We start from the raw sequence: 27,741 nt of genomic DNA, 5'->3' as shown, positions 1-27,741 counted from the left end.
TATCAGAGATGATACGAATCGGGTCGGCACCATAGAGTCTAAGAAGATATTACGGAAAAAAACGGTTTTTATTCCATGGAAATTATAATATAATAGAAGGCTATACCTATACCACGGACTAAAATAATACCATAATATAATAATTATTATATACTATGATAATACCCCATATTTACCTATATTTTTTTATCTATGCCTATTATCTTAGTCCGTGCTATGCACAGATATGTACCTTAATTGTATGAAAGTAACCTTAAAAAATTTAACTATTTGAAAAATAATCGGGGATAACGGAATTTATATTACATTATCCAACCACGACCACTAAATTTATTGACTATCTATCGTCGACCACTTCCAGTATTCATTCATTGAGGTCGTATTTATTGACTATTACAAATCACCGATAGTTAAATTAAAGTTTGCTAATGTTACGCAAAATGTTGTTATGTACTGACGTATTTAAGTGAATACAAACGTTGCACGTGATCAAAATAATTTTATAATCGTGTTCTATTTGGATGAAAAAAATTGAAGTAAGTGTCATTCAGATCATTTGGGTTACAATTTTACGTAATGAAAATTTTTACGTATTTCACGTCTACAAGGGCACGCGTTTTGAATTCATTAAATAATATTTGTTAATTTCTGTTTAAAAATTCTATGAACAATGATAAAACAATAATAAACTATTAATATATATTGGCGTTTGTAGCCTTATTAATATATTTTATATTTTTAGTACATCTGAAAATATGATCTTAATGAATGAAATTTACCTTTGTAATGTAGAAATTTGGGTATAGCTTTATTTGAAATAAAGTTTATTTTTTAACAACTATTACATAGAAAAATATTTAAAATGAAATATTATCAAAATATTAAAATACTCCATTCTAAACAAGTTGACTGTTCATATAATTTAATTTTTAGCAGGATGAAATTTAATTTTCAACTTGAATGAGTTTCCATTATGTTGAGTATTTAAAACAAAGATTGTTGTCTATTTTGGTATTTTGTCAAAAGATCTCTCATTTATGTTTAAAATAATTGGACTTGAGTTATTATTATTTTACTACATATAATAAATATATCAAATTTTAATTTGATTATGTTAATACCAATTATTCATTTTAGGCATTAGGTGTTTAAAACTAATTGATTATGTATTTCTCATAACTTGGTTTGTTAAAAATTATCCTGTAATGAATAAACGGCCATAATACCTTGTTTTATCAATCTATTATTTATGATTCTATCAAATAGTTTTCATTTGTGGTATATTATTTTAATTGAAAATGTTACCTTTTGTACAGTGTACTTATAGTTTTTTTTTATAGTTTTTTTTTGTTTTACTTTTTTTTTTAGTGTTTGGTTGATTACAATATTTATACATAATGGTTGCCAGTGTAGCATGTGATCTACCGCTTACATGTGCTCTACCTGTGATCTAATCATTACTATCCAGTTCTTTATCAGTAAAAAAGAGACATACCTATCTATATGCTTCAGTCACATTTAGATCTGTATTGTTGAAAGGTGTGGCGGAAAAGTGAACCAGATTGTTCATTGCTTTTTTATATGTTGTGCGTGCTACATTCATAAATAGCGACTAAAACGAAACTTTTATTTTAAATATTTATTTAATGAAACTTATATTATGTGGATATAATTACATAATTCAAAATCTTGAAATTATGATTTTTGAAATATGTGTGAACCCACCTCCTCGTGGTGTATTTTTAAGTGGCTCACAAATCGCATTCACCTAAAACAGGCTGGTAGATCGCATTCTACTCTGGTACCACATAATGTCTTAAATCTTTTATCAAATTTAATTTATTTTCTCAAGGATTAAAGTATTTTTTACTCAGCCTGTTTAATACTCTGAATATTTCATTGTAAAAATTACGTAGGTATAAGGTATATTTTAGTATAAATAATAATTAATCGTAATAGTTAAGAATTTTGACTGTTATATTTAAGTCAAGTTTTTTTTATTTAGATACCTATATGTTTTGTCTTATAGATTTAAAAATTTCAAATGAGTACTGAATTTGTAGAAGGATGGACAATTGCTCAAACATTAGGCGAAGGAACATTTGGCGAGTAAGTTAAAATTATACATATGTACTCGTGTATATATATATATACAATGCTTGTCTTGAGGGGGAATGCAGGGGGACGGAATACCCATTTTAATGTTTAGAAATTTTAGTGTCCTCCTTCTACATAATAATTATAACGCTTAACAAGTTTTAGGGACGTAATTTTTTTTTTTTAAGCAAACAGTCCCCTTCTTTAATTTTGCCAAATCAAGCACTGTATATATATATATCTGTTTAGATACACTTTCATTTTTATTACCTTAATCATAGTTTTAAATATATTTAAAATAAAGTCACTTATTAGTAAAATTTGACTTTGATAACTTAACTAAATGCCATTTAGTTCTATTTTAAATTTTATTTTATACTTAGGGTAAAACTTTTGATAAACCCAAATACAAATAGCACTGTAGCTATGAAAATAATTGACCTTAAAAACTATCCTGATGCATTAAGTATGGTAAAAAAAGAAGCAGCTATACATTGCAGATTGAAGCATTCAAGTATTATCAAGTATTTTGGTCAGCGCCATAGCAAAGATTATTACTATATATTCTTAGAGTATGCATCTGGAGGTGAACTATTTGATCGAATTGGTATGTTTATTTAATTATCTTTAAAAATCATAAAATAATTTCATAAATTAAAAATAAATAAATAATTTTAAATACTAAAAATTATTTTATAAAATAGAACCTGACATTGGAATGCCTCAGTCTGATGCTAAAAAATTTTTTAAAGAATTGCTTGCTGGAGTTGTATGTATCTTAAATTTCTAATTTTAAATAATTTTTTAATTTATTTAATATTTTTATTAGGAATATTTACATAGCAATGGTGTAGCCCATAGAGACTTAAAACCAGAGAATTTATTATTGGACGAGCATGGAAATTTAAAAATAAGTGATTTTGGATTAGCAACTATGTTTTTATGTGCTGGAAAAGTAGGTAATATTTATACAGAATGGTAGTTATAACAACGATTGATTATTTTAAAATATAAATTACTGAAATATTTCTTTTGTTTCATTGTATGAAATAATGCAGCAATATTCATTTGTTATAACTAAGACATTTAAATTTAAACCATTACTTAAGTACATTAGTGGAAAAGAATTGTTGATTGGTAAGGAGATATTAATAAAAGAATAACATTTGTTGTTCATTATTAGGGCCCAGAATTATATGCATTAAAAACCTACGAAATATGCATGCATTTATGCGATGGTTATCATTCAAATATGCACTTAAAATATGCGAAATATGCAAACAAAAATGCATGTTTATTATTTATTAAATTTATTTAATTTTAAAATGTATACAATTCATTAAATAATTAATATTCAACAAAAAATATACTTTAAAATATATCAACTGTATTTTATATATTTTATTGAACTGTATGTTGTATTGAAATTAAATTGTTTTTGAACATTCACTCATTTAAACAAAAATTAATTTAAATAAATCAAGCAGATTTTTATAATATTTTTAAAGTTACTATCGTATTAGTATTTTTAGCAAACTTTACCTTATCTTATTATAACACAAAAATCAAATTATATAATTGCATGATTCATGGAATTTACAATGGACATGCGCTAAGTAATAAATAATAATATTAATAACTTCGTAATATTTTTTTCTATATATTTCAGAAAAATGCTAAAATATACATAATAATTTGAAATATTCCAAATATACAAAAATATGCCAAATTTAATTTCATCTACCAACACATTAGATTAAGATTTAAATTTCTGTTTTACCAAGCCACTTTTTAGTTTAATATATAAAAATATGCAAATGCATACAATTCAGGGCCCTATTTATTATTATCTATGAAAAAATATTATACATCACGTATTTCATGAGAACATTTTGGTATTTATTTATTCAAATTTTTATGAAAGTTTTGATGTTGAAAGTAATTTTCATTATCCGTGTACTCGTATAGGCTTTGATACTATAGTACAGTAGTATTTATGGACTATACTTGTTAAGTTATTGGGTGAATGGGAAGGTTTTTTTCCTTATAGTGGTTATCTCACCCAGTTATATCAATAAATTATGAGTAGTTACTCCAGTATTGTTTTATGGCTACTAGAGACAACTTTTTATTAACTATTAGTATTTTATGTTTTGAAATACTAACTTATGTTCTGTATATCTTATATTTATTTATTTTTACTTGTGATTTTAATTTATAGCGGCGGAAACTAGAAAAAAGTTGTGGAACTCGACCTTATTTGGCTCCAGAAGTTCTTTCACATTTACCTTATCAAGCTGAACCATCAGACATTTGGTCATGTGGTATTATATTGGTTTCTATGCTTGCTGGAGGTAATTATTTTTAATGTTTTATCAAGTAATATGCACTGAATATATTTTATATACTGTTAATTACACTATTTAATTATTATGTTAATGTTGATCTCTTTGGTACTCTAGCTTTAGGTATATTATAAAAGTCATCATAAAGCTTCTGAATTAAAGTTATTAGCACTTGATACTTGATCAAACTTTTTTTTATTGAAAAAAATTTCACTAAATTATAAGTAGAATATTTATTTTACATATAATGCTATTTGCTATTTTTACTAATATGGGTGGTTTTAGTATTATAATTATTTATTCTCTCTTATAGAATTATCTTAAAAAATATTTTTGTGAATTCACTTTTAAATTTGCTTACAATTATTATCATACAATTTCATTAATCATTAATCAAAAAATTTTAAAAATAACTATGGGTATTGAATGCCTCAATGATATTTTTTAATTATTTTATGTTTAAATAAAAATAAAATGTTGCTATTCTTAAGATAATTACTGAGAAAATTGATAAATATTATTTATTATTACTGCTAAATACCATTTGTATCTAATTTTTGATTTATGAATTTTTTGATATGTGTTTTTTCTAAATTTTCAAAGAGAAAAAAGTTTCAATTTGTCATTCCTTAAATGATAAAATTATATTAAGGCAGGTACACACCGGAGATTTAGGTGTAATGTAACAGAGTTTGTGCTCACTTGAATGTTACATGTTTCAAATGACCGGTGTGTACGTTTTGGATCAAGCATTACTCTGAATCAGTTGTTCACCGGTCTATCCATCAGTTATTTACTGTTTGTGTTCGTGCAACAATTTTTTTTGCATTCATCCAGTTTCCTTGGCTAACTTTTCCCACCCATCAAATTTCACAAATTTGTTATAATATTTTGGATAATTTGGGAATCATAGTATCTGTTTATTTTTATGCCTTTCTATTAAGTCTAACACTTTGTCATTATTCCACTCCACTTTTATATTAAAATTAAATAATACCAATTTATTAATTTATATTATAATATATTTCATTAATTTTAATTAATTATATTTCATTAATTTTAATTAATTATATAATACATTAACTTAAGAATATAATCCGGGCGATATCATCAGGCAATTCATTGCGAGCAACTGGTTTACCGTCCACACTAGTGTCATAATGTAACATTCCTTAGATGTTCGTCAAAATACCGACACATGTATGGATCAACGGCGTCACGAGCCGAATACGCACGGATGATACAGTAACACCGTACACACCTGAGAATTAAAATTACATTACAGCATTATATTACACCTAAATGCTCCGGTGTGTACTCGGCTTTATATTTATTAATTTAAAATAGTCATGTTAAATTAAAAAATTTCTTGACTTAAAATATAAAATGTATGCTTTAGTTTTATTAATCATTAAAGGTATATTAATTTGTTTAAACTTAAGTTTTATATCTTCTAGTAATTTCATAACTTCTTTGCAGGAACAAATAAACTCGTAATAATAGTAATGTTTATTTAGTTAACCTAATAATTTTATATTTTTGTGTAATTCAATTAGTATAATGTTACTATTTATTCATACTTTATTTCACATAATACATTTAATGTATCAACATTAATAAAAAAAAAAATTTTAGAATTACCATGGGAGGTGCCATCTGATGATGATGAAGATTATAAACTATGGAAAACTACTGATTATGCTAATCATTCACCATGGAGTAAATTAGATACTTTAGCGTTGTCTCTTGTGAGAAAAATATTAATACCAACACCATCTAAAAGATATGATATATCAAAGATTCGATCTCATCATTGGTTCAAAAAGACAAAAACATGTGGTATATTTTTCATTAATCATAGAATAAAGAGCATATGAAACAAAATCTAATACACATTCAGGTACCAAGTGACTTCTGAGTAAAATACTACAAGCATCAGTGAGCATGGGGTACCTAAACTGTGTGTTAGAATAAATCGTTCATAGTATTTTCTATAAGTTCATTATGTTTACTAGTAATAATTATACTAATTCAAATATAATTTATGTAGATGATAAAAAAGTTGGAGTTTCTACTTGGGCTGATAGCGATTTTGTTGATGCCCGTACATGTTATTCTCAGCCTGCTCTTGCAGCTAATCAATTAGCTGTATCCGTCCCACCTGATGAATCTGAAATATATTCATTTTCTCAACCAACTCAGGTTGAAGATTTGTTATTATCTTCTCAATTTTCGACATCACAATCGGTTCCAACAACATCTAGAGTAATTAAAAAATTATTTATAGGTGGAAATATTTATTTATATTTTTTATATTTTGTTAACTATTATAGAACTCAATACAAAAATTAGTCAAGAGAATGACAAGATTTATTGTATGTTTATCGCCTGAAGATGCTCTAGCATATTTATCGCAGTTTCTTTATGATTTAGGGTATTCTTGTAAAATCAATACTACTGGATTGGTAAGTAAATGAAGTACACATAAAATAGTTTATTATAATTGCCATTATATTATAGATTACAATTACTACAACAGACCAGCGCTTAGTATTTAAATCCAGTATCATTCCAATGAATCATCAAACACTAATAGACTTCAGACTTTCAAGAGGTTGTGGTTTAGAATTTAAAAGGCATTTTGTAGCCATTAAAAATGGTATGTCTAAAATTATTTCTAAAGGTCCATTAATGTGGCCTGTAGCTATGGCAACTAATACTGTGCCATAAGATTTTAGTAGCATTATACAGTTAAGACTGATGTTTTATAGATATATTTTAAATTATTATTAATATTATTTTCTATGCTGTATTTATTTTTGTAAAAAAAAAAAAATCATGTTTTATTTAATTATATTGAATTGGATCATGTTTAAAAAATAATAGAAAATTTGACCAATTACTTCTAGAAATATCGCAAAAAATATTTTTGAATACATGGTTGTGTGTACATAATTAAATTTGAAATGACCAAAATTGTATTAAATTTGTATGAAGTATTTTTTTATGTATGTTTTAATGTATTACTAATGGTTATAGAGTAGACAGATAATTCCTCACTGTCGGCCGCTTTAGTGAACTTAAGTGGACCACTACTATTATTGGTAAAGTATTCACCTCTCCATACTATGGTAATACATGATGTAATGTACCCAGCTAGGTTATAATTATCATCAGTGAACAACAAATACTGTAATTTCACTGATTATTATAAATTATGTGATTCTCATTAGTTGTGTCTAAGCATAGTTACATTTTCTGTACTTGCATACCGTGAAAAATAAAGCGAAAACAATGGTTGACAAAGTTTATAGAATAATATAAAAATGAGACTTGCTTGTGGCAGTATAGAAATAAGTTTTCAGTTTTTTGGTTCAAACTTGACTGAAGGAAACTAATTTTGAGTACCCTCTCTTTTTTTCATTACATCTACGCTCATTTTAGATTGTAATCAGGAACTTGCACTGTATTACGCCTACCTCCGATATTTCTGAACCTTTGGCCACCCTTGGTTACCAGTCATACAGTCTTACAGTCATAAGAATCTTGAATAGGGGCGCCGGCAGAAATATAGCTCAGCGAGAGGCAAAAAAAATTATAAATAAATATAATTTATGGAAAGATTTACCACTACCTCTTTCATATGCTCATATTTTGTAATACTATCATTAATAATATTCTAAAAATCTAAGTTAATATAAAATTACACTTTTAGTTAAAATATTTATAAGAAAAAACATGGTAAAGTTTAAACAAAAAATAACTTTATTTGATCAAATTTACATCATATTTAATTATTATTATCATCATACTATTGGTTTTTTAAACGGTGTAAAGTGCTGAAATATAATAAATAGTCATTGTTAAATAAATAATTTATATACTGAATAAATTTGTAAAAATGTTGTAACTGGCATAAAAATCTGAGGAGAGGCGATAGTCCCCACTGGCTCTCCTGTCCGCACGTCTTGAATATATTAAAAATGAATATTGCTTTACCACTCTTTTACGAGGATTAACTAACTGAAAATAAGAACGACATTTTTAATATATTATCTCTATTTAATATTTTGGTTAAAATCGAATATCCATACCGTAATTCGGGGCCCGCCTCAATGCCACAATAAATGAAAATTTAATCTGCAATACTATCTCAATCAGATCGTGTCTTAGGGGGGGGGGGTGCGAGAGGTGCGTATACACCGAGTGTCAAAAGCTTTTTCACAATCTAAGTAAAATTACTGAAAGTTAACCATATTATTTAATTCAAAATATTTAACACGTTTAATGCCATGGTCTCGCGCGTAATCGACATCATTAACATTGTCTTGATCGGCGGTGTTGCTAATTTATTTTTAGTATTGGTATTTATTTTTACCCCGAAATTGACGAGATGACAAATTAACAATAATATACCATTTTTAAAATTATTAAAATAATAAAGATTGTATAAAGAAATCAGCCTCGTGAATGAAGGAAATAATTGGAATGAGAGCAGATTTTGAAATTTAGAATGCTGAAAGTATTGAATGGGTTATTGAGAGTCTAATTAGGATATTGCGTTTGGTAGGTAAGAAAAGGTAGTCAAAGAGAATATAAGGTAGAATATAGATTTTTTTTCTAAATGGAGTGTGGAAAGAATGGGATATACAGAACGATTTCGGAGAACGAAACTTGACGATAAGGGGCCCATATGAAAATTCCAAACTTATATTATTATTTATTATTATTATATTAAAACAGAGTGAGGTAGTTGAACTATACTTTGTCTGGTATAACGGGAATTATAGATTTAAATCTAGAGGCGAAATTCGCGGGTAACTTGTTCAAGTAGGTAAACCAGAGTGAGAAAATATAACATCGAAGAATCAGTTATATTACTTATATTGTTCTTTAGTCGTTGATTATTTCTTTTATTAATTTAATAAATACAAAATAAGTAGTTACATAAAACCCCATATTCTTAAGTAGACTCCTTATAGTTTAAACTTAGCTATAATTATAAGTTCAAAAATATTTTGTAGAGGGATGAGGGCGCTAAAAATGATTTTTGGCACCGGGCGCTAATTATACGAGTCACGGTACTGATCTCAATATTTACTATAATCTACTAAGCGTGCATGATAATAAAAAATTACAATACTAAAGTAACTATCGTGTATACCAGGGGTGTCGAACCTTTTTTGGTTCAAGTGCTAGATTTTTCTTTTTTTAGGTATTAAAAATCGTTCAGGTACCTAAAGAAAATTATATTTTCTAAGAATAAAAATAAAATTACAGATTTATTATATTATTTTTATTAAATTTTAGTCATTCTTAGTGAAACACAAGCAGCAATTGTTTCATCGGTCAAAATATTTCGTTCCTTCGATTTAATTAAAATTGTTATGGTGAATAAGCTTTCACAAACATAAGTTAACGAAAAATATTAAAACATAAGGAATAAATATTATCATTTTTAAAACATAGGGACCTATAAAATTGGTTTCTATGAATTTCTTATAGCCAACATTTTATATATAGTATAATTATTTTTTTGTGTACAAGTTTTAATAATTTCAATTTTTTGCGTGTGCCATTATAATATGGTCAACGTGCAATCTTTGGCACGCGTGCTATAGGTTCGCTACCCCTGGTGTATACAGTATACATAACGTGACCATATTTTTTTTTCTTCAAAGCGGGATACCTGTACATTTTAATAAGAAAACCATATCGTTTTGCGAAAAATAACAATTTTTTTATTGGAAAAAAAACAAACTATTTGTATAAAAATGGCAACAGAAAAACGGAACTAATATATTAATAAGTATAATAATAATAATAATGTAAAATAAATAATAGAGTACCTATATTATTCGGCTGGTTTCCTATATTTGTCGGATCTACAAATCTGCTTTAAAGTAGCCTGTTTGGTTTGTATGTAAGAATAGAACTCTTGACATGATTTGTTTATGTTACCCTTTGTTATGAGAATGGCTTTTAATACACAGAATCCCAACTGAGTTTTTTCAGTGCTCCATATTTTATTCATATGAGAGAACACTCTTTCAACTGGAGCGTTACTGCCTGCCAGACACAAAATGTATTTAACAATTATAGAAAAATTCACGTGTGAGAGATCATTAGCATTAAAGTGCATAAATACTTCCACTCAACGATTTTCAGTAGGTATATTCCCGGTGTTCCAGTCGTATATTTTTTGAGCTGTTATATACTTAGAAATTAGTGAAAACTCGTCAAACACTCCTGTGTCTTGACTGCTACTTATAAATTTCTGTTCAATAAGTAAGTCCATCACTTTTTGTACGTATTCCCACAAGGGAACCTTTCTCAGATTTGCCCATTCAAATTGTTTTACTTCTTCGTTGAACTAACACCACTGCTCCAAATATTCTTTGCTTGTTTTATAAAAATTAGACGCTGCAGTTCTTACGTTTTCTTTATTTATATCACCAGTTTCTTGTAATTTTACCATTATATTACGGGTGGCGTGGGGAAGATAGCATGAATTTTGTTTTTGATCTAAATTATTTTGAAGTTGATTAATTTCATTTGCGGCATCTATTGCAGACACGTTTTGGCTCTCGATCTTTAATACAGCATGATGAAAAGTAGCTGATTGGGCGTGCATAAAATACAACCATAATTCAGAGTTGGGATTATCAAAAAATTCTTTCAGTATATTTGGGCATTTATCAATGCTCAAAAAATAATTTTTTAATGGCTGAAACATTTTCAAAACTCTTTCCAGTGCAGGCATCAACGCAAGCAATCTAGTTTTACTATAACCAAGAAGTTTTTTGTATTCTTTAAGAGCTTCAACACGAACACTATAAATGTAAAAAAATGAATGTATTTTTACAATTATGCATTCAAAATCAACAGGTAAACAATCTGCAGCTGTTTTAACTGCATTGTGGATTATGTGAGCTCCGCATCCAATTCCTATGAGAGTCCTTCCAAGAGAGGTGTTCAATTTTGCATAAACGTTATTAACTCCTTTTCTATTTTTCCTCCAAATTTGCAGTTAGTATTGTCCCCACAAAACGCAACAATTTTTGACGTCAGTTCATTTTTAGTCAATACTTGTTTTAAATAATCCACAATTATATCTGATGTTTCACCCGGTTGCTCTTGAAATTCTAAAATCTTTACTTGCACTCCTTCATACGGTAAAAAGTAACGAACTAAGACAGGGAATAATTTTGTAGAACCATGGTTTGAAGCGTCCGTAAGTAATGCAATTCGCTTTACGGAGATGGTCGTTTAACTCATGTATTGCCATAGGCCCCAAAACATTTACAATAGCCTCGGACTTAGTGCGAGCACATCTAAATTTTTGCTTGAAACATGTTTAATCTTGAAGCACAATCATTCGAACGAAAACTATGACTTTTCTGTACAGTATGATAAGCCCAAGTGGCTTCTGCCGCAGCAACTTCAAAATCCTTAGAAGAAGGTGAATCCGTTTTTTTTAAAAATGTGTGCATTGATGAACTTGAAGCAGCAGCATGGTCGGATAATTTGTGTTTTTCTGACAGTAAATGTTTTTCAACGGCACCAGCACCACCATGTGCAACACTAAAATCAGTACGACACTTTTCACACGTGACGTCGGAAGGATCACTTCTTTGTTTCACAAACGGATACTTGGTTTTTAATTTATCATTAAATGTACACTTTCGTTTGGGCATTTTAAAAACTAAAAGATCACGTAAAGTCGTAAAGAACGTCAACTAATTCGAGGTACAGGTGTACAGCGCGTGACAAGGCAACGGAACAACTAAGATAATAATAATAATAATATGTGTAGGTATTCGGCCGTATTCCATTTATCGCCGATCCCGCAGTTGACGCGGTGGCAGCGACAATAACGATAAGATAGTTATTTTTGTACCACTTTTATCTATGGACTATGGGTTTTAGTGTTTTACGTAATACATATATATATATATATATATTACGTAGTTATACTATACGTCTATACGACTATACAGTATAATAGTATAAATAATGTATGATTGTGATTTGTGATCAATAAATACTTACCACAAGTCGACTTTTCTTAAAGCGGGACTGTCCCGCTCAAAGCGTTAAGTATACAGTATACTCTAAACGTATGACCTAAACTATCATTCTAATATTTTTATATTTCAAACATTTCTTCGTTAATTTAAAAAAATTGTAACTACTTGGATCAGCTAACTTTGTTAAATGAGTATTAGGAGCACTGTGGGGTGAGGGAGGCACAGGACTATTTTGTTCTAAGTCCCAGTCTAGAAAAATTTAAAGATGGTTTCTTATAGTTTAAAGTTTAGACTATTAACTGATTAGAAATACTCGGCGTTACACATTAGAGTTTATTGATATTAATATATTATTTCTAAATTTTTTCTTTATGACATATTAATAAATTTATTAAATTTATATTTGAGCATTATAGCATTACCTAACCATTATATATGCTACATTTTCAGTTATTCTACATAATTATAACTATCATCTATTATGGTTTTTGCTGGAATGTGTAGAATGACAATTTGTTATCCTTATTTACGTAGAAATTCGTTATTGCAAGTATCGACGCGACAACACCTAAGTTCTTATTTTCTGTGGCTGTTTATAAAGTATCATAGAATAAATTTAATTTTAATTAAATGCGGTAACTAGTAATGAGCCATGAGTAAAACACATTGATGAGAAGTTATTAAAAATGTAATTCATTATATCGATACATTTAAATGACCTGTATTGGTCGAGGTTTGGAAAACTATATTTACCAACATTTATTAAATTTTATATGTATTTATTTTATTCTACTTGTATATTTATTCACTTATATTATGTCTCTGCGTATATTATTGTGATGATGGCTCCCAAATTAATGTACCCCAGACCCTAAAAAGTCTTAGGACGGCCCTGAGAGTACCAATTTGATTTCTAAGTTTGAACCATTTTTATCCGAATCTTTTTCACCTGCCTAGTATTTTATTTTAATATCAAGTAATTTTTTGAGTACTTATTTAATAGCAATCTAAACTTGTTCAGATGACATTTAAAATTAATAAAAAGAAGTAAAAAGCTTCAACAAATTTGATTTTATTTGCAATCAAAAAAATAAATACATAATACTACATGATAGTGATAAAATATCTCACTATCACTGTGTTAACCTTGTAACTGGTGACGGTACACTTTCGTGATAGTTGCTATCACCGTGTGACCACGCTTCTACTATCATCACACTATCGTGAGATGAAAAAGTAATTATATCAAATAAATATTTACTACCTACCAAATAAATAAATAATTTAATTAATTATTTTTTTTCTATTTTTTCATTTTGAAAGTACTTAAAACTAACGTTATGAAAAAACAATTCGATATATTTAAATTTTTGGAAGAATACGAGAAGTTTCATTGTTTATGGGATAAAGATAGCGCTGATTTTAAAATAAGAGCAAAAAGAGACAGTGCTGAAGAATATCTACTTAAGACTTTTAACATAACTACTGTGAAAGAATTAAGACAAAAAATAAGAAGTATAAGGTAATATTTTATAAAATTTCTAAGCTACCTATAACATTGACTTAGACATATCTTTTTTTCCTCGATTACAACATTCATATATTATCTTTCAGATGCACTTATAATCAAGAAGTGTCAAAAATCAAATCATCAATTACAACCGGGTCAGGTTTAAATACCGTATATAAACCAAAATTGGTTTGGTTTGAATTTGCAAACAGTTTTTTAAAAAAAACTCATCAAAATAAAAATGAAACATATACTAATTTAGTAAGAAAATATTGCTTATCTTTGCAGTAAATTATGAATATTAAAAATAAATAAATTATGAATTACAAAACATAATTTATTTTTTATTTAAATGTCTATGAGATATATTTAAAATGTGCAATTTAACAAAGTTAATTTCAAAAAATGTTAGGTTTTTTTATACACAGAAACAAAATATTTTTCAATATATTTATTACTTATTCAAAATATGTTACTGATCTAGTATAATTCCACCGTCAGTTCATTGTCAAATATTTGGGTGTCACTAACTATAATATTTTTTTATATTAATTGTTATATTTTTATAAAAATAAATACATAAATCTATGTATCAACTAAGAGTACGTATCAAAATAAAATTAAATTTGTTTACTAAGTACTACTACTATAATCATAGACCAATGTTATAAACTTAGTTTTTAGGTTTATGGCTATTATGTAGTAACTATGTATTTAAAAATAATTGTTCGTATAATTTATTTTGTTTTTATGGTTGTCCTAGTTCAATTAACAAATGTGTATGTATTATTGTTACAGAATGATTCTACACTATGTTCATCAATGATAGTTGACTTAAATTTAAGTCAAATTGGATTCGATGCACCAAATTCAGCCACATCATTGACTACAGTTAATCGTTCTAAACCAATAAAAAAAAATTCTAATACACTTGATAAAACTTTAACAAACAAGGATCTATTATGTGTTCACGATCATTTTAAACTTCCTGTACAGCAGGACGATCGTTTTGATATTTTTGGGAAAAATGTGGCTATGAAGCTGCGTGATCTGACTAAAGAACAGCGTATTTTTGCTGAAAATATTATTAACGAAGCTCTATTCTTAGGTGAAATGGATACATTGACTATAGACCACAAAATATTAGGTTCTCCATATAATTAATGTCCACTAATAACCACGAGTAACCGAGTACCAAAGTTATGACAATCAACATTAATTTCTTTGAATATTTTTTTTATCCTTTAAATTTAATAATAGGTCAAATACAAGTATAACCTCGATCTTTTATAACATCTTGTAATATTGAATATACATTAGTTTGCCAACTTTTATAGACTTGTGATTAACCTCTGAGTTTTCTAGGTTGTCACTTTACAAAAATATATTTTATATGTAAATTATATATGCATGTTGTACTTCTTTTATCTCTTCTATTCAAAATGTTATTAAGTAATAATAACATTTAATTTTAGTTTTACATTACACGTATTTTAGTATATTTTTTATGAATTTATGAACGCGATAAAGACTGTTATTTATTACAGAATATCCATTGAATTATGTACAATGTATCAAGTGTATTAATGTGACTAACTCAATCTCTGTGTTAAATTTGGTTTTTCATTGTTATGTATTACTAAATATTGCCATGATTAGTGGGTTGAATATAGCTAGGGATCAAACTGCCGGAAATATTTGGGAAAATGTCGGAAAAAACCATTTTTTCCTCAGAATTTCGGAAAATATGGAAAAATTAAATAATATTGAAATAATACATTTCTGAAAAAACCAAAAGTTTTTGGAAATTGAAAAAAAAAACTGGATTTTTGGAAAATTAAAAAATTTTATTTTCACTTAAAAATGAAAATAATTAATATATAAAAAGGTCAATAAAGAGAAACATCTGAATATATTAAGATACAAATTGCTAATGTTTTTGTTGAAGTTGGACAAGAAAAGTTCTTTTTTATATTTATTTATTAACGTTAAACAATTTACAGTTGAAATAATTAATACAAATGACACATATGTACTAACAATGAAGCAGCGATGATAGTAGTATGGGTAAAATTAAAGGTAATCGATAAATATAAACATAATATATATTTTAATTGTAGTTGATTGCTTGGTGTGCGAGTTGAATTTGCTTTTAAAAGATTTATGTGCTATTACCGCTATAGGTAAGATACTTTTAAAAATTAAAGAAATAATTATGAATTTTAAAAATTCTCACATAATACATACTAGATTTAAAAAAAACAAAATAAAATCTATGGTAAAGCTTCAGTATCAACATTATAATTACCTAGTAACACTAGAAGCTTTCAAAGAAACAAGTATAGCAGTTGGATTAAAAATAATTATAGATAAAAAAGTGAAGCAATATATACTATATGATTTATTGCATTGTTTCCAATTTTCATTATTTTTTTGATACTTTAAATCTATTTTTCATGACATTTTTAATTTTTCCTGAAAAAAACTAGTTTTTTTCTTCAAATTCTTTTTTACCAGAAATTTTGAGTGGAGCCAATTTTCCACAATTTTTCTGAAAAAATATAGGTATAAAACATACAAAAATAAATAAATATTTAATTTGTTGTTTGATAAAATGAAAAAATAATTAAAGGGATCGCAATTGGCATGAACTCATGTTCTGATCTTGGTATACACAATTACACTACACTCCACTAAATATAACTGGAAAATAACTAATAATTTGTTGTTATAAATATTAAAGATAATTGTAATATTTACCCTAAATGCTTATATTAATATATTTTTATGATTTATAACTTAAAATTATATGAACTATATGAATAGATACAAAGATTTTTTGTAATTTGTATTGTTTTATTGTTTTGTGAAAAAATTAATTTTTCTATAATTCACCCAAAATAATCAAATCTAAGTTAACTTTTAAATATAATCAAAATATAATAAGTAGGTACCTAATTAATAAGTATCAAGGTTGTATAGATTTTTTTTTTTTTTGGAGGGGTCTAAAATAATTAATAAATTTAAAAAATTTAACAAAGAAATTATTTTTAGTAAATATAATAACTGATTGCAGTTGATCGGTACTGTATAATCCGGTAATTGTAGAACATACATTGTGATCCAAGAATAAATAATTAGTAAAATATTGAACACATTTTGGGGATCCAGATCCTATAGATCATTAAACGATTGTATTGTTTAATATGATTATGTAATGGAAGCCAGAGGACATCTGAATTACGATAAGAACAAAAAATTGTAATATAATTTCTGAAATAATTATCTTTTTATTAAAACAATGTTACATTCTCACAGTCAATATTATTTACATTATTTTAATAACCAAAATTCTCTATACTATGAGCAATCTATATTTTCTAAAATCATTGATACTACATTATGTATTTAGGACTATTTGGATAACTCATAAGATTATAAAATATTTGGTTATTAAATTACTATTACACAAAGCTTATTGCTTAGTATAATTTTTTTGGAAAAATTGGAATACCATACTGTATCCTTCATTCAGGAACAACCGTGTTGCAAGATTAGAATGTTTTTTTTTTTTTTTTTGAGAATAATAATTAGAATGTTTGTTTTGTTAAGAATAATTAATTTAAATTATTTTAAGTATGTATTTAACAGTTTAATATAATAGTATAATATTTTTAAGTTGTACCATATTTGAATTAAAGTTATAATATACAAAATAATAATTACCATGGATACTGAAAATAATTTGCATACATATTATTGTTTTCAATTAAAATAAAAGAAAAATTAAATACTAAAATATATCTTTTCTAAACATTAAAGTAGGTACAAATTATTTGGCCACTTAATTACAATAAACGGAGTTTAGAAAATTAACTTTATAACAATTATTTATCACAACATATTTTATGGTATTTGATAAAATTTTTAAATATTTTGATTTTTACGAGAGAATATTATCAAAACAAAACAAATCTTTGTTATTATATACAATTACTTTTAACAACATAATCCTTTTACTAGGATCTAATCTAAAATTGAATAAAAATGTAAAATATTTCTTACTCAATAGATAGGTACATTTAAATGACAACTAAAAACGAGCATAATATATGTATTGAGCATGTTTTTTTGATTTTATATAAAGCAAATAACTAATTTGTATCTAAAATGTGAAGAATGCTAAGGAAAAATCGAAATGTACAGTAAAAAAGTATTGAGCAAAAATATCAAAATAACAAAAAAATTAAATTAAAAGAAATTAATTTACATCAATCTGATATATTTAATAAATTAACAGGTGAAGACAAATTATATTTTGTTTAATAGTTTGAATTGGTAACTTATATTAAAAATTCTGAAAATATTAAGGATTGCTCATTGTAGAATCATGTCTAGTCTTTCTCATTCCTGTATCTTCGCTGCCTTTTAGCATTTTCTGGCTTAAATGCATTGTACGATTGAAATCAATGGCTGTATAACCTGGTATCTCAGTAGGTGATGTAGGTAATGATTCACTTTGTCTTTTAGGGGTGCAAATGGCTATTTCAACTTCAGTATACGTGGGGATGTCTTTTGGTAATTCAAAAGGATCATTGAATAAATCATCATCTTCTTCATTGTCATTTAATATATTAATATAAGATGTACGTGGTAATAATACAGTATCTGGATCTAGCATGAGATCTGGAGGTTGAGGGTTATTGTTTGATTCGCTACTATACCTAAGCCCACTGAAACTGACTTCGTCATAAACTTTTTCAATTGTATGAGTACTTGTACATGATTGACCAGAATAATTACGTACTTCAGAAGACATATCTTTAGCAACATTAGTTCCATTATCAATCTAAAAAAAAATATATATATTATTTCATTCATAAACTTTATTTTATAAGAAAAATTTTAAATTTAAATTTTTTATTTTTTAAATTTTTTTATTAATTTAAAATATATAAAATTACTCTTTAGAGACATAAATATATTTTTCTTTTATAAATATAACCATTGATTATAAATGATACTTATAATCAATTGTATAATTTATATTAAACAGTTGATTCCCACTAAAATTCCAATTAAAATTATATGATGATATAGTACAAATATTTAAGCGCTGTTTCCAATTTATTCCTCGGTAAATATTGTTGATTTGTAATTTATAAAAATTAAATTATTGTTTTTTTGAGAAGAATTCAAATTTAGTAAGTAAATAGTACATTTTACCTGTAATTTTTCTTTGACTACATCAAAAATATTTTTAGCATCTTTACTTCTAAATGCAAATATTCCTTGACCATATGGAGATGAGCGACCCGCTTCAAAACAAAACATGAAATCTTCATATCCATAACGTCTTACTGTACTCAAAGGCCAAACTATAGGAGGTTCTCCATTTTTGTGTAACACCAAATTACAAGTAGTGATTTCCATTTGACCATGATACTTTTCATTACCACTATCATCTATATTTGTAACCTGTAAATTATTAAAGCATAATATTAATTAATTTATTTTACATTATTTAAACTAATGAAAAAATTAATTTAAATGATTGATTACAAATCTTACTTTGAACACACAAGGTGGTAAATTTTTCCTGTTGCTGTAAACACAGCCCATGGCAACAATTACATGACTTGAAAAATATATTTTTAAATATATTTAATAAATATTAGTAGTAGAACGGAAAAGAAATAAACTAGCAGTTATGAGAAGTGGAACTGGAAATTAACTTCAGGGTGCGCCAAGGGTTATCAATTTTATAGTTTATTGTTTATCTTATCATTACATCAATTTACATGGGCTATTTTAAATATTAAAAACATTAAATCGAAATCACAGAATAGATTAAATTAATACAATATAATATGCATATCTAGCTACATTTGTATTATATTTTTATTAGAGCTAGTAAAAAACTCTTAAGGTTACAGCTTAACAAAAAAATTATGAAAATAAGTAGGTAATATAACAGTAGGTACCTACTACATGCTTGGTTCAAATACAAGTGTTTACAGTATATGTTGTATTATAATTACTATTTTTATAATACCTACAAATTGTACAATTTTTCAACCATGGATAGAATCCATTAAATTTATTGCTCCGAATTCATAAAATTACCGATCTTCCAGAATCGACAGAAAAAATAAATATAATTAAATAAAATTACTAATGCTTTGTTTGCCATGAAATCTCAATGACCTTTGTCTACACCGTTTTGGTTTTTTTTTTTTTTATATTTTACTTAAATAATGTTTTTATGAAACTAAAGTCCAATATACATTTATAAATGGCGTTATTGTATTGTACAAAAAAATGATAACTATTAATATTTAATAATTTAATGCATTGTATATAAATATAACAAATATAAAATTTTAAACACATAGTTAATAATTATTATATTTCATTAAAATTAAAACATTATCATACATTTCATATAATTTTATGGAAAATTGTGCTGCTTATTGTCATAATTCTTTATTATACTTAAAAATACATAAAATATAAATATTAGGCAAAATTTAATATGAAGGAATTATAAGCAAATAATTTTTTACTAACTTTTTTTGAAATACCTGTTTGACAATTATTTAACCAGCATTCATTATTTCTTTTCACATCTTGCGATTAAATCTATATTACCAGCTTTATATTGAGATATTGAAGAATTTTTTGTTTACAAACATTCAATTCTTAATTTGTTTGATAAGTTTCAGAATTTGTACATGCAATTTGAAAACAATACGACCCGGCGATACTGATAATTTCACTTTTAAATTGTATTTAACATTCAGAGTTCAGACGTCGAAGGCAGTTATACGATTTTTATGAATTTTATATTTTATATAAAAGTATGAATAACATTTTTAATAAAAGTTAATTGTTAAGCAGTGGCGCCCAGACAGTTTACCATGAAGTGTCAATTGCATGTGCTCTCGTCAGTGGTGGGTATATGGGTGGGTTGGTGGGTATATAATTGGACAACTTTGTATTTGGACATTCCCCCCCCCTGATGATTTTAGCGGTACTGGACGTTTCTCCCCCGGACTGAGACAGTTCCTCCCCTAAAAAAAAATATTTTTTTTTTACTTTTAATTATAGGTTAGACGGTTGGTTCTTTGGTTTTACCCCAGATATACGATCAGTATCTATCGATATAATCATTCACGTTATGGAGTTATAACTTTTATTACCCAATTAAATGGGTAATAATTGATAAACCAAACTCAAATTATCTAAACTATTTACAACATATATTGCCTTTAGGTCTCAGTATAGTTCGTGATATTGTGTGTAGCGTGTAAATTGTTCATTCTTGTGTATTTCAAAATGGAAATAGTAGAAACTAAAAGAGGTGGTAAAAAAATCATATTTGATGATTTCGTATATGTAAAACAAAAACTTGTTAAAGTGGGTATACGTTGGAATTGTGTAAAAAAATCTAAAAACAATGAAAATAATTGTCAAGGAAGTATTACAACTGATGTCAACATTAAAGTTATTGTTTCTAAAACTGACCATAATCATAATGCCTGCCCAGTTGAAGTAGAGGTAATAAAATCATTATCATCAATGAAAAATAATGCAAAAAATAATTCTGAACCCCTTTCTATTATATTTTCCAAACTCGTAATAAATTTATATAACGAAGCAAAATTGTTAATGCCTGCAGAAAACAGCGTAAAAAGAAGTTTAAGAAGAATTAAAAATGCATCTTATCCATCCTTAGTACCAGTAAATGAGTTGAAAGTTACTGGTATATGGGCAACAACAGGAGGTGAAAATCCTCAGCCATTTTTATTATACGACAATGAAAATCATGAAAATAGAATTTTTTTCATCTTCTGAAAGTCTCCAAATATTAAAAACGTCAACATATTGGTACATGGATGGAACATTTTCAACTGCGCCTACAGGCTTTAATCAAGTTTATATTATTCATGGTAAAATGGGCTCAACAACAATTCCTTTGGTGTATATACTTCTTCAAAATAAAACAAAACAAACTTATACCGAAATGCTTTTTGTTATTTGTGAAAAATGTCCAAAACGAGAAGTGATACAATAACAATATACTTTGAAAAAGCTGTCATTCTTGCAATTGAAAAAGTACTACCAAAAGCAAAAATTCACTGTTGCTATTTTCACCTGTGTCAATCAGTATGGCGCAAAATCCAAGAGTGTGGGCAAGTCAAAAAATATAAAGAAGACAAATAATTTTAACGAGATATTGCAATGATAACTGGTCTTGTATTTTTACCAGTCAATTATGTCAAAAGAGGTATGTATACCTATGAGTAATATAACTTTTTTGGTTCACAAATAGTTAATGTAGATTGTGGTTGTGTTTTAGGTATGGAAATTTTATATGAAAAATTTCGTAACCAAGATGCTGATCAAATTCTTACGTACTTTGATACAACTTATGTTAACGGTCGTAACGGTAGATTCGGACAACTTCGATACCAAACATTATGGAGTATGGTAAGCAAATAACATTATTATTATAAGACAAACATTATACTTATACGGCACTGGGTGTAGACATCTTAATTTTAATTAATTATAATAAATCTTAATTTCTTAAATTTATAGTTATTTTAAGAGTTAATTACAGTTACAGACAACAATTTAAACGAATATTTTTAAAAAAAAAAAAAAAATTGGTAGGCAGGGGGTAACTTTTTTTAGTTGCATGTGCTCTCAAAATACTTCTGTGCGCCATTGTATTACGTTCATAGTTAAATATTTTATTTGCTTATGAATCATTTTCTGCCAAGAGTATATGAGTATTAATAAAAAATAAATAAAAGAACTAAGCATATTTTAATGTACTTCTTTTATCGTGATTGAGAAGTATTTATAAATATTATTTATGGTTATAAGACATAATTTTTTATATTTAATCCATATTTCAAATAACAATACATTATTATATTTGTACAAGGTTATATTCTAACATGCATTCTAACAGTTTTAGTAAAAATCGTTTTGAAACTTAAACAAGAATGTATACAAACTATTATAACTTTAACACACTTCAGTATTTCATCTGTTTAAGTTTTAAAATAAATTGTTGTAAATAAAAAACATTTAAATTAAAATAATATTTTTTGGCGGCATACCGCGACGGGAGCAACGATGAGACATGTGGGTAATCTATGTCTAATATTACTTTTCTTATTCTATTCGCGTTTATTAAATATTGTCATTCTTACTAATTGTTTTTTATAATTCCTTCCCATTGTATATATTAATACTAATAAAATAAAAAAATAAATAACTATTTATTTTTCTTTAATTATTAAAGTGTAATTAGTTATTAAAATATTGTATTTGTTCTTTTTATTAGAGTAAACAGCTGAAATCTAGGAACCGATCCTAAGTGAAACGAACTTACGAATGACAATCACTTATCTACTTACTCCCAGGAATAACGGTACGTCGTTTTTATTTTGAATAACAATTGTAAGTATAATAAATTTGATTAAATTTATGTTTTTAAGCTTCGACTTAATTTTTTTATATTTAATTCATTACTTTTTTAAACTTACAATAATTAAGTATTCTCGGTTATGTAAATAATATTTTCCCATTACTTAAATCAATTTTTCTCCTTTCTATATTTATTAAAATTATTAATACTATAAATTTATAAATTCAATTTCAATTTATTTGAATTGGTATTTGTTTTTTTTATTATTAAATATATTTTTGTTGTTAATGTATTCATTTTTATTAACAATTTAAAGTATAATGTTTTTAATAACATTTATTTATGTTTTTTTAATACATGAATAATGTTTAAAATTATGACATCATTTATATATTCCTCTGCCGCGTATTACCAAACCGGCTAGAGAGCTCCATCACCGTATACAAATATGCTCTTTTCATTGGTTTATTTGAAAAAACCGCACAAATTTCTTTTATCAAATAGGTTTAAGCCAACTTCTTAAACAATATAAAATAAGATATAAATAAAACAACTTCTATTCTGAGTAAAAGACATTTAGAAATTATAAAACATTCTTACTTAACCAGTATTATGTTCAGTAAATTGGTTAGTACTTTTTTTTTTTGAAGTATGGTGATGGATAAAATTCTTGTGGAAAATTACCCTACACAATATAAAAGTATTGATTTTAAATATATCTCACAACTTATTTAATTTGCATTTAAATAATATATTACATGATTGATTTTAATATATCTGTCTTATAAAAGAATAATGAATCAACTTAGGTATCATCATATTATAAATTAGATATTAATTAATTGCATTAAGAATTTGGATATAATTTATAGTTACATTATTGTGATATTATTATACTAATTTAAAATGGCATTATGTTAGTCAATGTGCAACATATCAAACTGGGAAAAATTGTATTTTTTTAAGTTACAAAACCCACTACTTATTAACGTTTTTACCAACATTTTTTTTAAGATATTTGTGCCTGTTTATTTATTTTTACGAGTTAATATTATATTAACGATATCAATCGTACCTAGAAAGAAAAATATATTTGCGCGGTTTTTTCAAATAAACAAATTAAAACAATGTATTTGTATACGGCGCTGAGGCTCTAGCCGATTTGGAAATACACTCCCCGGCCCCCAGGCACAAGGAAACCTTTTTTGGCATACTTCTTTTTTCGTCACTGAAAAATATTCAAAAATATGATTTTTACATTATATAATATAGTATATTTTCAATATTTAATCCATATTCCAAGTAAAAATACATTGTTGTATTTATAGATATAAATATAATATAATAAAAATAATATAAAAATAACATAATACAATATAATAGTTATATTCTAACATGCGCTATAGAAAATAATTATAGTAAAAATAATTCTGAAACTTAAATGAGGGCGTATAAAAACTTTTTCAACTTTAACAGATCTTAATATCTTAGTATTTTATCGGTTAATGTTTTTCATAATAAAAATGAATCGTTGTAAATAAAAAACTTTTACATTTAAATAATAGTTTTTGGCGGCATACTGCGACGGAAGCAACGATGAGACATAATCTATGTCTTATATTACCTGATATTATACATAATCTATGTCCAATATTACTTATCTTATTCTATTCACGTTTGTTAAATATTGTCATTCTTACAAATTATATTTTTATAATTCCTGCCCGTTCTATATATTAATACTAATAAAATAAAAAAATAAATTATAATTTATTTTTCTTTTATTCTCAAAATGTAATTTATTATTAAAACTTTGTATTTATTTTCTATATTATTTTAAACAGCCAAAATCTAGGAGCCGATTCAGAGTGAAACGAACTTATGATAGACAAACACACTGCTACTGACTTCCACAAATACTGGTACGTCGTTTTTCTTTTGAATAATAGTAATTATAATTAAATCAATTAATTTTATATTTTTCAGTTACTATTTAATTTTTTTATATTTATTTCATTAATTTTTTAAACTTACAATAATTAAGTATTCTCGGTTATGTAAATAATTTTTTTCCATTACTTAAATCAATTTTTTTGCATTAAATATTCATTTAAATTATTAATACTCTAAATTTATCAATTTCATAGTATTAGTAATTTTTTTTATTATTATTAAATATATTTTTTTTATTTCGTCTGCATAAGTAGTCTCTATACTACTTTTTTGGATACTACTTTTCATTGATGTTACATGTATATATATTTTCCGCGGAATCGATATATAAAAATATTCAGCGCAATTGATAGGTTTCTTACAGGTAAACAGACTTTTTCGGCGGAATCGATATACGCCCCTTTTTTAACACCTCTCTGTGTTTTGAAAGTTACGCTTGTGTTTTATTTGATTTTTCACTAAGTATAGACCCAACAAAAAGCTCAATTCAGTATTCACAACCACGCGTAATTTGATTTCGTTATAAAACAATCCACATTAAAATAATTTGTAGTGTGTATCTCACATACTCGTATAATCGATTTCTATAATACGGGTTAAGGGGGGGCGGCCGATCGCCCCCTTTTTCCCCTTTAAAATACGCTCTTGTCACGACTGTGGTACCAATGAGTGTACTGCTCTCCGTCAATGATGGTTGGCTGACTGTAGTTCTTTTCCCCCGTAATCACACTGGATCTGTAGTTGGTTAGGATTAGTTAGTTACCGGATTGGTAGTGATTTAACGACCGTTATCACGTAGGTACTGCGATCAATTGACAGGCGGCACGACGCACTGGAATTCGGTGGCGACGGTACTGATTAGACAACCACGTATTATAATACCGATCACTGATTGATGGTCTCGACAGACGGGGAGGCGACTTCGTGATGTCAATCACAGGTGTGTGACGAGATCGCGGTGTGTATCATCGGATATTGTACGAGCACGGATTAATACATCCCTCGTGAGCGTATCTCTCGACTGGCGGCACATTCAAGTCCGGTGGCGGAGGCACGGACGGAAAGGCAAAGGCAAAACGTGCGCGCACAACTGGTTCCGATGCGTATCAGCGCTTTAACCCAGTGGCCGAGAGACACCGACACAACACGGAAAAAGGACAGCGAAAAACGAGTGTGTTTCAATATGCTCTAACCTGGTGGCCGACCGACATTGATACAATATTCGGGGAACGGGGAACAACAAACGGCATGCGGCGGACGGTTTAGCACTGCTATTACATTAATGGCCGAACAAAACCAACTTATAGCCCAAAGGACTGTTCACTGCTAACTCTTTAATGTAATAGTAAAGTGCTCCGGAACTAGTGTTCTAACCAGGGGCGGCTTCGGAGCTTTAGTTAGGGGGGGGGGGGGCAAGTTATAATTTTATAAAATCTTATAACAAAAAAAAACAAAAATTTTTACAACACAAATTCAAGTCGTCTATTTTTAAAATTGGTAAAAATATCAATATGATCTGTTTGATCTAAAATATTTACTTTATGATATACATTAATTAGGCATAATGTTGATTGTATATCTTCAGTCATCCTTGAACGAAGTCAGATTTTTAGTCTCCTAAGTGTGGAGAAACTACTTTCAACCGTCATACCTCTATGGCTCTATCTACATACTTGTGCGTGTCATTAAATAGTCCATATAATATGCACTTTTTGTTAACAATATAAATTGTATTTTTATAAATACGGTATGGCCCCTAGGCCCCCTCCCCGGTTAGGACGCCGTGGTCGGTGGGTTTATATAAACCATCATGGTATGCCAACTATACAATACAAATGTCTCGAATACTAATATTTCGATTGTTGAAATCATTCGGTTATGCCCGTCATTATTTGTTACAATACTACGAGAATGGGGCACAACGAACAACGGTATGCGACGGACAGTGTGGCACTGCTATTACATTAATGGCCGAACAAATGACAATCCTCTAACTTTCATCCGAAAGGACTGTTCACTGCTAACTTTGTAATGTAATAGTTGAGTGCTTCGGAACTTGTGTTTAGACGCTGTTTATATAAACCATGCCGACTGTTGTAATCGATGTGTTTTCATTACCTATGTATTTTGGTATTATTGTTGTCGACTATCGGTGTTCTTGGGTAGTCCTACAGTTTGCTACTGGTCCAATAAGGCAGTTTACAATAATTAATTATCACCTGCAATGTGTTAATTAACTATTAAGAGGATAAACAATAAGCTTTACTGACACGGGAATAGTAGTGGTGCGCCGTAGGCAATATAGTCGGGCTATATATGTCGGGGTTGCTTCGTGTTAAGCCGTCACGCGGCACGGTGTAA

At 27.3% G+C, this 27,741-nt stretch overlaps 4 protein-coding genes and 1 pseudogene across 9 annotated transcripts; 3 read left to right on the top strand and 2 right to left on the bottom strand.

The window, feature by feature from the left end:
• The first annotated feature begins 191 nt into the window (after positions 1–191).
• On the top strand, positions 192–7,390 carry LOC112689219 (serine/threonine-protein kinase grp-like). 5 transcript variants are annotated; one of them, XM_025562808.1, is made up of 11 exons: positions 192–536; positions 1,369–1,586; positions 2,030–2,109; positions 2,481–2,704; positions 2,802–2,866; positions 2,927–3,052; positions 4,319–4,451; positions 6,078–6,281; positions 6,493–6,707; positions 6,776–6,907; positions 6,963–7,390. In XM_025562808.1, the coding sequence occupies exons 3-11, from the start codon at positions 2,045–2,047 to the stop codon at positions 7,170–7,172; spliced, it is 1,374 nt and encodes a 457-aa protein (XP_025418593.1). In that variant the 5' UTR covers positions 192–536; positions 1,369–1,586; positions 2,030–2,044; the 3' UTR covers positions 7,173–7,390. The 5 variants fall into 5 exon arrangements, with proteins under 5 accessions (XP_025418593.1, XP_025418592.1, XP_025418594.1 ...); XM_025562807.1 differs by lacking the exon at positions 1,369–1,586 and having other exon boundaries at positions 193–536; XM_025562809.1 differs by lacking the exons at positions 192–536; positions 1,369–1,586 and adding an exon at positions 1,643–1,912.
• A 799-nt stretch (positions 7,391–8,189) lies between these two features.
• LOC112689165 lies at positions 8,190–12,158 on the bottom strand. The gene is made up of 2 exons (XM_025562723.1): positions 10,292–12,158; positions 8,190–8,465 (listed from the first exon to the last, which is right to left on the bottom strand). The coding sequence occupies exon 1, from the start codon at positions 12,137–12,139 to the stop codon at positions 11,777–11,779; it is 363 nt and encodes a 120-aa protein (XP_025418508.1). The 5' UTR covers positions 12,140–12,158; the 3' UTR covers positions 8,190–8,465; positions 10,292–11,776.
• A 1,532-nt stretch (positions 12,159–13,690) lies between these two features.
• Positions 13,691–15,311, top strand: LOC112689167. Of its 2 annotated transcripts, XM_025562726.1 has the most exons (4): positions 13,691–13,708; positions 13,796–13,994; positions 14,087–14,243; positions 14,781–15,311. In XM_025562726.1, exons 2-4 carry the CDS (start codon positions 13,813–13,815, stop codon positions 15,144–15,146), a joined length of 705 nt encoding a protein of 234 aa, XP_025418511.1. In that variant the 5' UTR covers positions 13,691–13,708; positions 13,796–13,812; the 3' UTR covers positions 15,147–15,311. The 2 variants fall into 2 exon arrangements, with proteins under 2 accessions (XP_025418511.1, XP_025418510.1); XM_025562725.1 differs by lacking the exon at positions 13,691–13,708 and having other exon boundaries at positions 13,773–13,994.
• A 2,964-nt stretch (positions 15,312–18,275) lies between these two features.
• Positions 18,276–19,779, bottom strand: LOC112689136. The gene is made up of 3 exons (XM_025562670.1): positions 19,554–19,779; positions 19,209–19,460; positions 18,276–18,831 (listed from the first exon to the last, which is right to left on the bottom strand). Exons 1-3 carry the CDS (start codon positions 19,602–19,604, stop codon positions 18,349–18,351), a joined length of 786 nt encoding a protein of 261 aa, XP_025418455.1. The 5' UTR covers positions 19,605–19,779; the 3' UTR covers positions 18,276–18,348.
• A 2,013-nt stretch (positions 19,780–21,792) lies between these two features.
• On the top strand, positions 21,793–26,808 carry LOC112689183 (annotated as a pseudogene).
• Positions 26,809–27,741: the final 933 nt, after the last annotated feature.

The sequence above is a fragment of the Sipha flava genome, unplaced genomic scaffold (genome assembly GCF_003268045.1).
Source record: "Sipha flava isolate LNK unplaced genomic scaffold, YSA_version1 42_pilon_pilon, whole genome shotgun sequence".
In the NCBI taxonomy this organism is placed as follows: Eukaryota; Metazoa; Arthropoda; class Insecta; order Hemiptera; family Aphididae; genus Sipha; species Sipha flava.
Note: the sequence above shows the minus strand (reverse complement) of the source record. Positions and strands in the feature narration are given on the sequence as shown.